The 16,589-nt window shown below is 39.3% G+C and overlaps 1 protein-coding gene across 2 annotated transcripts in view; it reads right to left on the bottom strand.

The window, feature by feature from the left end:
* Positions 1–16,370, bottom strand: part of PNPLA8 (patatin like domain 8, phospholipase A2) — a 30,405-nt gene extending 14,035 nt beyond the window's left edge. The window contains exons 1-4 of one of the 2 annotated variants that reach the window (XM_080663191.1): positions 16,211–16,370; positions 7,881–9,026; positions 7,584–7,733; positions 3,050–3,201 (exon numbers count right to left, since the gene is read on the bottom strand). In XM_080663191.1, the coding sequence (XP_080519317.1) occupies positions 3,050–3,201; positions 7,584–7,733; positions 7,881–8,936 (1,358 nt within the window). In that variant the 5' untranslated portion in view covers positions 8,937–9,026; positions 16,211–16,370. The remainder of the gene's footprint in view (positions 1–3,049; positions 3,202–7,583; positions 7,734–7,880; positions 9,027–16,210) is intronic. The other variant, XM_080663192.1, reaches the window with a different exon arrangement.
* Between the last annotated feature and the right edge of the window lie 219 nt (positions 16,371–16,589).

Below are 16,589 nucleotides of genomic sequence, written 5' to 3'. Positions count from 1 at the left end.
TCTAATACCACTTCTTCAAAATAGACTCGCCCAGGCCGTGGTATTTTGTGGAAGAGCCACACTCAAGGGGCCAAAGAGCCGCATGTGGCTCGCGAGCCGCAGTTTGCCGACCACTGGTCTAGGAAGTGTAGGTGAATTCAGAGTGAGTGTATCAAGTGAACTATTTTTTTTTTTTAATATATTTTATTGATATTTTACAGAGAGGAAGGGAGAGGGATAGAGTGCTAGAAACATCGATGAGAGAGAAACATCGATCAGCTGCCTCCTGCACACCTCCCACTGGGGATGTGCCCGCAACCAAGGTACATGCCCTTGACCGGAATCGAACCCGGGACCCTTCAGTCCGCAGGCCGACGCTCTATCCACTGAGCCAAACCGGTTTTGGCAGTGAACAATTTTTTTTAATGTATTCTTCAATTATAGTTGACATAGAACATTATATTAGTGTCCAGTGTGTAACACAGTGATTAGATATTTATATAACTTACAAAGTGCTCACCCTGATAAATCTAGTAACCTACCTGACACCATACAGTTATTACGATATTCTTTACTATATTTCCTATGCTGTACTTTATATCCCCATCACTATTTTGTAACTACCAATTTGTATCCTAAATCCTTTTACCTTTTCACCCATTCCCCCAACCACCTCCCATCCAGCAACCATCAGTTTGTTTTTTGTGTTAATTAATTGTGTTTTTTAGATTCCACATATAAGTGAAATCTTATGGTAATTGTCTTTGTCTGATTTATTTCAATTAGCACAATGCTCTCTAGCATGCGGATAATTCTTAATACTAGGAGAATATACAGAAATAATTAAACATAATAATCCCAACACAGGTGTGAGATAGAGAAGTCCTGGAACACAATGGTAGCCAGACACCACAAAATAAAATTTGGAGTGCCAAATTATGCTTTGATACTGTGAAAAGGAAGTCACCAGAAAATGTTGTAAGATTCAAGTAAAAAACCAAAAATGTTGATTTTTTTTAAATTGCAAGAAGTAATGTGGATTTGAAGAGTAGTAAGTACATAAGATGGCTTATAAGAGATATACATTATGAATTCAAGGTGAGAAATGAAGAATTAAAGATAATGCTGAAGAAAAATATTTAACAATGTGACCTCCATTACTTATAAAAATGAAATAAAACATGTATTTATATATCATAGAAAAATATTTGAAAAAATAAAAATATTAAAAATAATCCTGAAATTCTGAGCTATGATTTGTCTATATATTTTTCTCCCAAATTTTACTTGTATTAGTCCAGTGGTTGGCAAACTCATTAGTCAACAGAGCCAAATATACTACAACAATTGAAATTTCTTTTGAGAGCCAAATTTTTTAAACTTAAACTTCTTCTAATACCACTTCTTCAAAATAGACTCGCCCAGGCCGTGGTATTTTGTGGAAGAGCCACACTCAAGGGGCCAAAGAGCCGCATGTGGCTCGCGAGCCCCAGTTTGCCGACCACGGTACTAGTATAATGAGGAGAAACTATTTAAAAATGCTATATTTAGCCCAGTGGTGTGGCTCAGTGACTAAGCGTCAACCTATGAACCAGGCAGGAGGTCATGGTTCCATTCTTGGTCAAGGTATATGCCCGGGTTGCAGGCTGGATCCCCAATGTGGGCATGCAGGAGGCAGCTGATCAATGATTCTCTCTTATCATTGATGTTTTTATTTCTCCCTTCCACTCTGAAATCAATAAAAATATTATTTAAAAAAAATTCTTTTATAACCATTACTTTACCACATGACTAGCTGACATATGGGTAAAACAAAAATAAGACATTATAAAACACTGCCAAGATTTTAAGAGAATCTTGGTTGCCAAAACCGGTTTGGCTCAGTGGATAGAGCGTCGGCCTGTGGACTGAGGGGTCCCGGGTTCGATTCGGTCAAGGGCATGTACCTGGGTTGCGGGCACATCCCCAGTGGGGGGTGTGCAGGAGGCAGCTGATCGATGTTTCTCTCTCATCGATGTTTCTAGCTCTCTATCCCTCTCCCTTCCTCTCTGTAAAATATCAATAAAATATGTTTAAAAAAAAAAAAAAGAGAATCTTGGTTGATAAACTGTCCTGAACTACCCAAAATGTCTGAAAAGACCAAACTAAAATATAAGTAGTAGGTCAAATTAAAGAAATTCAGATATGTTAAAGAAGCTTTGAGATTGATAAAGAAATTTTAAAAAACTATTTCATGTTTTATTTAAAAAACTAGAGGCCTGTTGCACGATATTCGTGCAAGAATAGGCCTTCCTTCCCCTGGCTTCACTCCCAGCCGCCCGGGAGCCGGCAAGTCCCCGCTCCCTGGCTGTCTGGAGCCAGCAAGTCCCAGCCAGCAAGTCCCCGCTCCCGGGCCGCCCGGAGCCGGCAAGTCCCCGCTCCCGGGCCACCGGGCAGCCAGCAAGTCCCCGCTTCCTGGCTGCCCAGGAGCCGGCACCTCCTCGCTCCAGGGCTGCCCAGAGCTGGCAAGTCCTCGCTTCTGTCTGAAGCACCACTACAGTAGCTCCCTCCACCGCCCCCCTTCCCCTCATAGCAGGCTTCACTCTGCTCTCCTCCATGCCTGCATATGCAAATTATCCTCCATCTTTGTTGGGTTAATTTGCATACTCACTCTGATTGGCTGTGGGCATAGCAGAGTGATGGTTAATTTGCATGTTTCTCTTTTATTAGGTAAGATTCGATTTTGTAATGATATACCAAAATAGTTTTAAAAAAATTCCTATGACTGAATTGGAACTATAGATTTTCATGTTATTTTTTGTTGATCCTCAAATGAGGATTTTTTCCCCACTGAATTTCAGAGAGTACAAGTGGGGGAGAGAGGGAAACATCAATGTGAGAGGGACACATTGACTGGTTGCTTCCCACACTCACAACGACCGGGCCAGGGATTGAACTTGCAACCAAGGTGCATGCCCTTGACCAGGAATTGAACCCCTGACCCTTCAATGTGCAGGCTAACACTCTAACCAGACAGAAACACAAGCCAGGTTGGAGCTATAGTTTTTAAAAATCAATTTTCTATTCTTACCTTGTTCCTCCACCATCAATTGTGAGAATTCGGATTCCTCTTCCTTTCACTGGATCCACATAGCCAATTAAAGCCAAAATTTCTCTAACTGCAGCCTGAAGAGTTTCGTCCTTAATTTGTCGCAATCGTAATAAATACGGAATAATTTTCTCCTGAATTGAGAAAAAAAGACTTTTTTGTTGCTTTTATCAAATAAAATGTGAAAATGTATTATTATCTTTAACCAACATGTGTAGGCCTCCACAATCAAGATGCAAGTGTTTATTATTTTCTAAGTAATCTTAAATGATACATTAACATTTGACTTTTCATTTATTTTTTTTAAAATATATTTTATTGATTTTTTACAGAGAGGAAGGGAGAAGGATAGAGAGTCAGAAACATCGATGAGAGAGAAACATCGATCAGCTGCCTTCTGCACACTCCCCACTGGGTATGTGCCTGCAACCAAGGTACATGCCCTTGGCCAGAATCGAACCTGGGACCCTTGAGTCCGCAGGCCGATGCTCTATCCACTGAGCCAAACCGGTTAGGGCACATTTGACTTTTTAATGTCAATTATTATCTAGAATATATTTGTCCTAATATCTAGGTAAAAAATTAACCTATATCCAAATATATCTTTTAAAAAGTGGAATGCTTAAGAATTAAAGAAAATGTAATTTGCTTAACACAAATTTATAAACTATTAATGTTACAACAAAAGGTTATTATAAATTTTATACAATATTTTGTCTAAATTCCAAAGTTAAGATGAAACTGCTTCATAGTAATTATTAAACTTGCTATTAAAGGAAAAAATATCTTGTGTACACTGCACATGGGACACAAGGGTACCTCACCATGAAGTATATAAATAAAATTAAGGTAGAAGGCAAAAGCTGACCATTATAATTAAAAAATTAGTTTAAACTGAGAATTCAAGATTCTAAGCATTCAATGGTGCTATGTTGAGTTTCCCAAAGATCCTCTAGGTTCTGTGCACTGAAGTATCTTACCTGGTCAATAGCGGGTTGTTAACAGTCGCCTGGGTTTTTATATATAGACTAGAGGTCCGGTGCACGAAATTCGTGCACGGGGGAGGGGGGTGTCCCTCAGCCCAGCCTGCACCCTCTCCAATCTGGGAACCCTCGAGGGATGTCCGACTGCCCGTTTAGGCCCGATCCCACTGGGATCGGGCCTAAACGGGCAGTCGGACATCCCTCTCACAATCCAGGACTGCTGGCTCCCAACTGCTCGCCTGCCTGCCTTCCTGATAGCCCCTAACTGCTTCCACCTGCCAGCCTGATTACCCCCTAACCACTGGCCTGCCAGCCTGATCGATGCCTAACTGCTCCCCTGCCAGCCTGTTTGCCCCTAACTGCCCTCCCCTGCAGGCCTGGTCACCCCTAACTGCCCTCCCCTGCAGGCCTGGTCACCCCTAACTGCCCTCCCCTGCAGGCCTGGTCCCTCCCAACTGCCCTCCCCTGCTGGCCATCTTGTGGTGGCCATCTTGTGTCCACATGGGGGCAGGATCTTTGACCACTTTGGGGCAGCCATCTTGTGTGTTGGAGTGATGGTCAATCTGCATATTACTCTTTTATTAGATAGGATAGAGGCCTGGTGCATGGGTGGGGGCCTGCTGGTTTGCCCTGAAGGGTGTCCCGGATCAGGGTGGGGGTTCCCTTGGCACATGAGGTGGCCTGGGCGAGGGGCCTGTGGTGGTTTGTAGGCCGGCCATGTCCCCTGGCGACCCAAGCGGAGGCCCTGTTATCTGGGGTTTATCTATCTTCTACAATTGAAACTTTGTAGCCTGGAGCGGAGCCAAGCCTTCTGCTTGCTCCATGGCAGCAGCCATTTTTTTTTTGATTTATGTATATTCTATAACTGAAACTTTGTAGCCTTAAGCAGAGGCCTGACCCGGCCAGGGTGTGCGGAAAGCTTGGATTCCTCCATCGCCGGGGGCAACCCTAGCCTCCTGCTCTTTCTAGCTCCGTGGCTCCCGCCATTTCTGTTGGAATTTATGTATCTTCTATCATTGAAACTTTGTAGCCTTGAGTGCAGGCCTAGGCCGGCAAGGGCGGGCGGAAAGCTTGGCTTCCTCCATTGCCGGGGAAACCCAAGCCTCCCTCCTGCTCTCTGTGGCCGTAGCCATCTTGGTTGGGTTTATTTGCATATTCGCTCCTGATTGGCTGGTGGGCATGGCTTGTGGGTGTAGCAGAGTGATGGTTAATTTGCATATTACTCTTTTATTATATAGGACAAATTTCGTGCACTGGTAGGGTTCCTAGCGGCTGCCGGCTGGGACCTCCCTCCCTTCCCCCGGCTGGCCCCGCCCCCTGGTTGAACTCAAGGACAACTCCTGGTCGAGGGGACATCTTGCATACTATGCTTTTATTATATAGGATATAGATATATGTATATTGCATATACATATATCGCAAAAATCTATTGAAATATTTATACTTATTATATAGAAAGAGATTCCCTAAATCAGTAAGAAAAAGCCGTCCAACCCAATGGAAAAATGAACAAGACCTGGAATATGCACTTCACAAAGGAAGTATGAAAATGTCCAATAAACACAGATAAAGGTGCTGAACTTCACTGTTACCAGAGAAATACAAATTAAAGCCACAATTTAATATCACTAAACATCAAACAAAATGACTAAAATAAAAAAGATAATATAAAGTGCTGGAGAGGAAGGAGAACAACCAGAAGGCTCATACAATTCTGGTGAAAGTATAAATTGGTATAAATACTTTGCAAAACCATCTGGCAGTATCTACTAAAGATGAAAACAGGCCTACACTATGACCAGGAATACTACTCTTGGTTATATACCCAAAAGAAATGAAGACATATGTTTCCAAAAGACACATCACAGAAGCAAAATTCCTAAATATTCCTAAATTGAAACTATCCAAATGTCCATCAGCAGTAAAACTGATAAATACATTGTACTATATTCACACCACAGAATACATTAAATACCAAAGACAACTTCCTAGATTCTGCCACCATAAATACGGTACACACACAGAAAAAAATAAAACTCATATAAATGTCTTTTAACAAACAATTCTAACATTTTTAAAAAGCTCAATTCTTGTTAATAATTAAAAATTTAGTGGGAAAGTTCACATGAAAGTGTACATGCTAACATGTCTTAAGCAATTTATCAAATTCAGTAAGATGCTTATTATTTAGGAAAAGAAAGCTTCCTTTAGACTACTTACATTTTCATTTATAACTGGTCTGAATATACATTCCTATATCACATTTCTCGTGGATATTGAAGGGTCTTTAGTTATGCAAAATAAGAATCTTCAAAACTTCTATTAGCGAGACTATTCATAATAGACTAAAACTGAAAACTACTCTGAAATCCATCAATAGTACAATGAATAAATTATGATACATTCAAACCATGAAATATAAAAGCAAAAAGAATGAATGATATACAACTACCCACAATAATATGAATGATTTCTACCAATATGCTGAATGAAAGAAGCCAATCACAATATTTCATATAATATACAACATCAGGTAAAACTAACTTGTGATTACTTTTTGGGGAAAATGTGATTTGGGGCACAAGTAAAATCTATTCTTCAACTGGGTGCTTGGTTACATGATGTGTTCAGTTTGTGAAAATTCAGCGAACTTTATACTCACAATTTACTTCAATAAAGTGTTTTTAAAAAGTTCTTTATAGAATTCTGTTTTAGGTCTCTGCTTTCAGTATGTCACTGAAATGTTAAATGGACTTAGATGCATATCTATATTTAGAAAATTTATCTTTTAGGTAAGAGATTACATCTATGTGAAAGATAATTCCAAATTTTATGAACATGAATGATCTATAATAACAAAAGCGTAATATGCTAATTAGATGAGAGGGAAGGAAGGACGAAGCCACAGCGGCAGGGGCCATGGCCGCAGGGGGGCGGTGTCAAGCCCCTTGCACGAATTTCATGCATCGGGGCTCTAGTACAATATAAAACTACTTTACTCAACAACTTATTGATTAACATACAATTTTCTGAATGGCAAGTTAAAGATTAGCACTACAGAACTCCAATGAAATGTCAACATCATCTATTCATTATGTTTTCAAATTGTTCATTAAATATTACAAATAATCCTAGTAGTGCAGATGTACAGAGACTCAACTCAGACACATCATTACATTTTATAGTATTTCTCTGAAAAGAGACTATTTAAATGGGTATAAATTCTTTTGACTATTTTATATTTGACAAAACTGAGGCAAAGAAAAGCTAATACACTGACATTTATCTTCCATTTTAAAATGTTTAATCTCTAAGTATAGATATCAGTACTAATAGCATAATTTATATAAAAGGGAGCATTTAGGATAATGTATATCAAAGAATAAATGGGACAATTACTGGATATTACAGATCAAATGTATGATAAAAACCACAAAAATATTTAAATAAAAACATGAAAGTACTGCCTCCTCCATTTTAGAAGGTTTATTAGTATTCTTATTCCAAAACAAAACCAGAGTAATTAAAATTACCTTGACAGCCACTCCTTTTCCTTCAGGAAATTCTAGAAGATGAAAAGTCAGTTCTTCAATCCTATTAATGCAGAGTTTTGGGTCAGTTGTTCTTCTTAATGCCTGAACTAATGCCCGGGTTCTGTTATCAATACTCACTCTTGCAATAATCTAGAGACATATTTAAATATATATGATTATAAAATGAAACTGTTTTAGTAATACTAACAAATGGTTAAAGTTTCTAAGGTCCCATTAAAAATAAAACATCAATTTGACAAAAATTAAAACTTAAAACCACCATGAATAACAACTTGCCTTTTCTCTCTGAAGAATTAAATGCCTTTTCTCCTCTGCATTTTTATCGTTGCTGTCAGCCTGCTCAGCTTTAGTGGCTTCTTCCTGTTCTTCTGACTGACTCTTTGAATCATACTTGAATTTCGGGACAAGTCCACCAATATAACCACCTACTAAAGCTTGTACACCTTCCGTGGGATGAGAAAGAAAATTAGCAATAGTTTTTTTAGTAGAGACTGGAAGGACCTCAGGTGTCCCACTGGGACTTTTGGGCTTGTCCACAGTAGATGAAGAGGATTCTGAGCCTTGCTTCTTGTCAGTCAGCACACCAGGAGTTACCGATGTGGATTTCCCTTCTTCACCCTTTTTATCTTCAAGTTTTGACTTGTCCTGGAAATGTTTGTTTTCCTTTTTTTGAGACATTTTCTCGTCACGTTTGAAGTATGAATTAATATGATTGGATAAAAAGTAGAATGACTCTCCAAATTTCGTGGTTATACTATTTGTGTAAGGTAAAGGGCTTTGTTTACTAATATCTTTATCTTTATCTATAACGTGACTTTGCTTTTCTAGAACAGAATTCTTTTCTGATTTGTCACTATAGTTTTTCAGAGATTTGATCGTTTGTTTAACGTTTTTCTGTTTTAACCAGCTACCATCTGATACTTTTCTTAATATTTCAGAACTTGGCTTAAATTGAGCTAAACGTGAGATCATTTCATTCTGATTTCCAAAAACAGCCTTTGAAACAGAGTTCAAAGTACTTTTAATACGGGACATACGAATGCTCACTTTTGTAAGTCCTTTGGGAGCAGAAGTGCTAAGTTTCAAAATCCCATGTAACCCATTGTTGCTTGGAGAGTACCAGTGCTTACTGCAAGAATGCACTTCACTATTGGTCCATTTACATCTTATTTTGCTTGTATGGAAACCTCTTTGTAGACTGATGTGGCTTATCTTCCAGTAATGTTTAGGTGAGCACAAGAAATGTAGTTGCTTGCTTTTCTGCTTCCCATAAAGACTTCGCGCATTACTAAGGAGGTAAATATATACATCTATAGTCAAATTAATAGACATAACTTAAAAATCACTTATTTTCTATCTGTTATGACTGTCACTTCAGTCCTGAATGCTTCATTTAAGAAATGCCATAATTCATGGTCTTACCTGAAATGGCAAGAAAACAAAAATTAGGATTCAAGGAATAATGAAATTGGGTATAAGAAAAATACATTACTACATGAACTAAACACGGCAACTTGTTTCAAAAAAAAAAAAGAGTAATATATTTCCATTATGACTGATACAGATTTCACTTTTACGCTAATAATAGAAAAGAATTCATCTTTCAGTACAGAAGTCAATGAAAAAAGAAAGTGAGTAGTAGGGTGTTTCATGAGCACTAATTTAGAGAAGCTACCCAAAGGTTAAGTTTTTATGTTACTTATTTATTAAATATTTTTTATTATTGATTTCAAAGAGGAAGGGAAAGGGAGAGAGAGATAGAAACATAAATGATGAGAGAGAATCATTGATCAGCTGCCTCTTGCACTCGGGATCCAGCCTGCAACTCGGGCATGTGCTCTGACTAGGAATTGAACCGTGACCTCCTGATTCATAGGCTGAGCCACGCCGGCCGGCTTTATTTTTTTTGTTAATCCTCACCCGATGATATTTTTCCATTGATTTTTAGAGAGAGTGGAAGAGAGAGGGAAAGACAGAGAAACATCAATGCGAGAGAAACACACAGATCAGTTGCCTCCTGCACAAGCCCTGACCAGGTCCCCAGCCGGGAGGAATCTGCAACCAAGGTGTGTGCCCTTGACCGGAATCGAACCCGGGACCCTTTGGTCCACAGGCCAAAGATGCTCTATCCACTGAGCCAAACAGGTTAGGGCTAAAGGTTAAGTTTTTCTACAACACTTAATTGAATATGCAAATTTAGATACAATGCTGTTTTTCTTCCTTATTGTTAAAGTCTTGACAAATTTATGTGATGCTAGACTTTACATTCTTTGAAGACAAAGAGGCAGGTCTTATAATTCATTCATTGAAAATCATTTATAAAATATTTAATCTATACTACAAGTTGCTAGATGCTGAGACCACAAAGACAAATAGGATACTAAGGAGCTTCAGTATAGAGCTAAAGTTAGAATTTCACTATCTAGTAATAAGTGCTTATTAAATTAAAGAAGTCAGACTAGAAGAATCTATATGCAACATCTAACAGCTCAGGTGTTCCCAACCACAATATAAAAAGAACACATACAAAAAAATAAATTTAAAAATATAATAAACACATAAATAAGGAAAGAATAATCCTATAGAAAAACAGGCAAAGAACATAAACAGGCCAGTTACAGAAAAATAAATACAAACAGTAAAATCATGAAAACATCCTTTGAAACAAAGAAACAGGCCAATTAAAACAGATATTTTGTTCTTGCAACTGGTAAAAATTTAAATGATTGATAATATCCAGTACTGATAATGGATGGGGGAAATGGGACCCAGAGGGCTATTTGACAGTATCTCATGAAATATTAACTGCTATCTATGACATTTTAAAGGTGCATATTCTTTGATCAGCAATTTTCCTATTAAGAATTATTTGCATAAGAATGCAAAGGCATATACACACAATCCCTGCTGTACTGCTTGCAATAAATAAAACACTGGAAAACAACTCTAAATGTCTTCTGGCAAGGGATGGTTAAATTACGGTATATACATACAATGGAATGAATTACCATACCAATTAAAGAAAATCAGATGATCTGTGTACACTGACATATCCTCCATACAGAATACAGTGAAAAAAGAAAAGCTGCAATACTATATGTAGTAGACACATGAAGACACGGAGATGTAGACATTATGTAATAAAGTAAAACAAAAACCTACTTATGTAGTTTAAATTTGTGGTTACAAGCGTACGTACACACACACACACACACACACACACACACACACAATGATTCTGAAGGATTAGCACCAGTTTATTTATTGTTATGAACTGAGGAGCAAGATCAAAAGAGAACAGAAGGACTCTTACTTTTCATTTTTGTAATGTCTGATTTTTTTACAATGAGCCAGGTATTACTTTTATAATTTAAAAAATCAAACAATTTAAAGCACTTTAATAGATGGTGCCTTGTGAATGCAAGACACGCGGTGAGAGTAAATATCCAGGTAAGTCTGAAAAAAAAAATGCTAAAAACTGGGCAAAGTTAAAAAGAAATTCATCATGGGATAATGATGAGAAGGGAAGGAGAGAATTCTAATTAATGGGGAAAAAATAAACACAAGCCAACACAAAAAAGCATTTTAAAAAGCATACACAAAATGAGCAAAAACTGCAAGTAGTGTAATTTCGCTCCAGGATCCGAAGAGAATAATAGGGAGAGGTAGAAGATGCTATTACAAAGACAGTTTGGACCAGAGATCATGAAAGGTCTTATAAATCTTGCCAACGAGATTGAAAATCAAACTGTCAATAAAGTATTTTAAGCTAAGGGATCACATTAAAAGATGATTCCAGGAGATCTGTGCCAGACTGAATAATGGGACAAAACTGAGAAAGACAGAAACCAAGAACTTATTGTGACTGTTCAGAAGATGGTAGCTTGAACTAAAAATCTTTCTAAACTGCATGTGAGCATATTATTTTAAAATGACCAATTTCACAGTGGTGAGGAGAGAAAAGAAGCAAACATACCTGGCTCTTCTGAACTCCTCAGGACTTGCAGTCAATGTAATAAGCTGAAATAACATGAAAGCTCTACAGTCCCCAACACAGAAATATTTGATAAAATACAATTAAAGTACTTGTGGATAAAAAGCCATACTCAAAACCAATTATGGACTCCTACATCTCAACAACAAAAATGAAACCAATTAAAAATGGGCAAAGGGCCCAGCTGGTATGGTTCAGTGGTTGAACATCAACTTATGAGGCAGGAGGACATGGTTTGACTCCTGGTCAGGGCACATGCTGGGGTTGTGGGCTCGTTCCCCAGTAGGGGGCATGCAGGAGGCAGCTGATTGATGATTCTCTCTCATCACTGATCTCTCTCTCTCTCTCCCTCTCCCCCCCCCCCGTCTCCCTCCCTCTCTGAAATCAATAAAAACATATTTTTAAAAAATCATAAAAATGGGCAACAGACTTGACTAGACTTGTCTCCAAAGATGATACACAAATGGCCAGCATGCATATGAAAAGACTAGAGGCCTGGTGCATGAAATTCGTGCACTCGGGGGTGGTGTCCCTCAGTCCAGCCTGCGCCCTCTCGAAGTCTGGGAGCCCTTGGGGGATGTCCTACTGCCGGCTTATGCCCGTTCCCCACGGACATCAGTCAGTAGGACATCCTTAGTACTGCTGCGGAGGCGGGAGAGGCTCCCACCACTGCCGCTGCGCTCGCCAGCTGTGAGCCTAGCTTCTGGCTGAGCAGCGCCCCCCCGTGGGAGCCCACTGACCACCAGGGGGCAGGTCCTGCATTGAGAGTCTGCCCCCTGGTTGTCAATGCATGTCATAGCAACTGGTCGTTCCACCATTCGGTCAATTTGCATATTAGCCTTTTATTATACAGGAGGATGCTAAACATCATTGAGCACTGTTGGTGGAACTGAAATGGTGCAGCCTCTATGAAAAACAGGTGGTGGTTCCTAAAAATATTAAAAGTAGAACTAGTATATGATCCTATGAATCCTACTTCTGCGTATATCACCAAAGGAATTGAAAGCAGGGTCTCAAAGAGATATTTGCACAACTCTGTTCATAGCAGCACTATTCACAACAGCAGAGGTGGAAACAACCCATGGCCATGGATAAATGAATAAATAAAATATGGCAAAGAAATACAATAATAAGCAGCCTTTAAAAAGAAAGGAAATCCTACCACATGCTACAAAACAGGGAAATGTGTAAACAGGATTTAGAAATCATAGGAAAATTAAGTAGACTGACAACGTCAATGATATAACAGAAGGAATAAAGATAATGAGGCAAAAAGAGAACTATACAAAGAGTGAACAGGAAAAACAAATTTTTGAAATGAAAACTTTAGTTACATGTTAGTTACTAAACACACCTATACCATAATGACAAAGAATGGGACGGAAAATAATGGAATGTGAAAAATAATATTCCAGGCATATACTAACCAAAAGAAAACAAAAAAGCACTTTCAAGCAAATGTAAGGCAAAATCATGAAATAAGGATTTTTTAAAAAGGGATACCACATAATAGTAAAAGGAATAATCCATTTATATATTAAATCTCTGGCAGTCTTTTAGGCCTTGGAGAACAGTACAATCTATTAACAAATAAAGAACTAATATAATGTATAATAGCAGGTGGAGAAGTGCCTAAAGAAAAATAAAGCTGGGAATTGGGGAGAACGTCACAGAGTGCTATTTTAGTAGAGGGGAGAAGAATTGAGTTGACATTTTATTGATGATCTAAATAAAACGAGGAAGCAAATTATTAAAAGTATCTGGGAAAAAAGCTTTCAAGGCAGAGGAAAAGCAATCAACCTTTGGAGACAGGAATAAGCTATGTCTGTTCAAGAATAGCAAAAACAACAAGGTGGTTGAAGGAAAAATGGTAGAGATTGGCCCAAGAGTCAAGCAGAAGACGAGCTACATAAGCACAGATTACAGTAAAGGGTCTGAATTGTTTCTTTCCAATAGGATATAACCCTCATGACCAATTATAAATACACTTAATACATCTGACACTGAAATATAGTATATAAAGCAAAAAAAGGGGGGCAATTACAGGAAGACTAGACAATTTCATGATCATAACATTTTAATGTACCTCATTAGAAATGACAATTATCAAGCAAAAAAAATTACTAAATATAGAGAGCTATTAACAAAACCAACAAGCTTAATTTAACTGCTCCCAAATCACAAAGCCAGTAAATGTAGATAAGAGTTTTTAAAGTAAATTCAGCTGGGAAAGAAGTTAGTTTGCAAAAATATACAGAGAACAATGTAAAGTGAGAGGTACAATCATCAACTTAGAGAAGAGCAGGGAAGATTAGACTATTTTTTTATCAGTTTACCAATGAGTCTTTACTGAAGACATTAGTGCTACATTGTTATTTAAATTTAAAATATTGTGGGGGGGATGTTCTAGTCTCAATTTTTTTTTTAGACTACCTATTTATAGGGTAGTATAAATACAATGGAGGCATAAATATAATGAAGAAGAAATGTGGGAATTTCTAGGTGTAGGCTTTGCTGAGGACGGAAAGAATGAATTTATAGGAACTTCACGTAGTTACTGCAATAATGCAGGGATAAAGTTACAAGGATTTGAATTAAGATAATAGTACTATAAGGGAGTAGAGGGCTACTCTGAGCCACACTTTGAAAGTGGGGAAACAACACAGGGCAGAGAAGAATGGGGTAAGGAGAGGGAGGTTTCAAGGCAACTTAAGGATTTTATCAGAGACACAAGGAGAATGTCATTTGTAAATATGAGATAACTGGGAAGGGATCCAATTAAATATGTATTTACAGTGGGACATTCAAGTATAGGTGTACTATAGGAACATAGGCTGTGGATGTGTTTGGAGTTACCAGCACAGTGACAACTGAAATCACATTTGGATTTACCAAAGAAAGGATTACAGTAATAATTCTTGAGCATTTGGGTATCACAGAACCTGAAAAAAAAACACAAAAAACCTCTTCCTTGAAAAGTGCTTACTTGCATATAAACTAGTACACTACATTTTCCATGACATTTCAGGATATTCTAATATATTCCTTTGGTTTCAAATGTTAAAACTCTGGTTTAGAAAGAGCAGGGTAGAGCCTTGACTGCCATCCAGAGTTAGAGGAAGTCTTCCAGAAAACTCAAAAGCACTGGGGGAGATAGCCTGAAAAAAGTCTGGGCACTGAATACAACAGCAAGGTCTAAAAAGAGGTGGACAAATGAACAAAATATAAGAAATGGGAAAGATGAGAACTAAGACATGAGGGGCCAACAGCTCTAACTCTGACGTTTTCATAAACATATGATCCACAAGCAAGACAATATGTACCTCAGCACAATTCCTTTGTCATTACTGAGCCAAAAAAAACAAGTCAAAGTACAAGCGGTACTTTTAACTTTGCATGTTCCTGGAAGTAAATATATACACTAGTGAAACTGATCCTTTCATTCAACATCACTCATTAAAAGAATATTGCTTTCAAGATTTTCATTTAGAAATAGAAAACACTATCAACATTAAGAAAGAAGTTGATTAATAAAAATTATGGTAGAGTTCAATGGGAAAAAAACAAAGGGGACATCTGTATTACTTTCAACAATAAAGATAAACTTAAAAATATTTTCAACATAAAATTTATTAAGTCAGAACATGTTCTTATATTGAAAGTACAACTAACTTGCACAAACAATTTAACAAAATAACTACAGTGGGCTTGAAACAACTGCCTCATAAGAGGCATAAACTCTCAATTCACAGTTTAATATACTTTAAAAATTTGTATTTTAAATTCTTAATATTTCACTGTTTTAACAGCATTTCCTCGATACACAGAAACAGTGTTGTGACTTTTGAAATCTCAACCATTAGGACTGTTCCTGGAAGTAACACTACTTTAAATAGGATTACATGACAGTCCCTAATGCCAAACCTCTCAGCTGTTCCTAGGAGTCACCACTTTTCTTTGACATTATTGCATTAGGCACAGAAACCAGGTTCCTCCCAGTATGATGATAGAAATGACAATGACGGGAAGCAATGCAACATAGTGATTCATACAGTTTCACCTTTTAATAAGCACACACCTGAACCCGCTTAAGCAGTCGTAGTTGGGGACAGAGTTAAACGTAGGTGGCGTTAAAAAGAAGTCGATGATAAATAAAAAGTACCAAGCAATGGAGTCACCCGGAGCACTGACATTCGAGAATGAGGCAGAATAGGAAAACCGTTTTTGACAGTCATCAGCAAACTGCTGGAAAACCCTACAGACTCTGGGTAACTAGGCCGGGAGTCGTGGGGGTGGGACAGGAAGCGCGGGGCCGGACCAGAGAAACAAAAACAATGTGCACGCCTTGAGCCAGCAAAACGCACGGGGGCGGAGAGGCGAAGGGCACCGCGCAACCAACAGCCTCAGCACCCGCGAGCTCCTGCCGGTGACCGGTGGCCTTCCGGAACCTCGGTCCTGGAGCCTCCAGCAAGCTGGGAGTCTCCCCGCCCTCCCTCTGGAAACGCCCTTCGTAGAGAGAGGAGGCCGGAAGGGCCGGACAAGCGCCCGGGGCTACCAGGCTTCCAGCTTCCCAAACTCATCGTTCCGCCACGGTCCCCCAGTGGCCACTTACCCGAATGAAGGCCACAACTACTTCGGCGGCAGCGGCGACGCGCCACCTCCCGGCTTGGACGTTCACCCCAGGCGACTCGTATCAGCTGAGCTTCCAACACAAACCTGAGAGGAGCAGCCGGGCTCCACCCCTCCCCTCTCCACCCCGCCCCGGCGGAAGTGACGCGCACGCGGCCCGCCCACCGCGAGGAGCGCTTCCGATTCGCTCGGGCCTCTTCCTCCCCTTCAGTTGCCGCTCCTCCGCCGCCCGGAGACATGCGCAATAGAGCATGACTGAGCGCGAGGCGGAGGCGTGCGAGTGGGCGTGCGTGTGGGCACGCGCCCGCCAGCCCCTGGAGCGGCGCCACGTGGGGGCGGGCGAGGGAGTTTGTTTTCTTCTG

The sequence above is a fragment of the Plecotus auritus genome, assembly GCF_963455305.1.
Source record: "Plecotus auritus genome assembly, chromosome: 4".
Taxonomy (NCBI): Eukaryota; Metazoa; Chordata; class Mammalia; order Chiroptera; family Vespertilionidae; genus Plecotus; species Plecotus auritus.
Note: the sequence above shows the minus strand (reverse complement) of the source record. Positions and strands in the feature narration are given on the sequence as shown.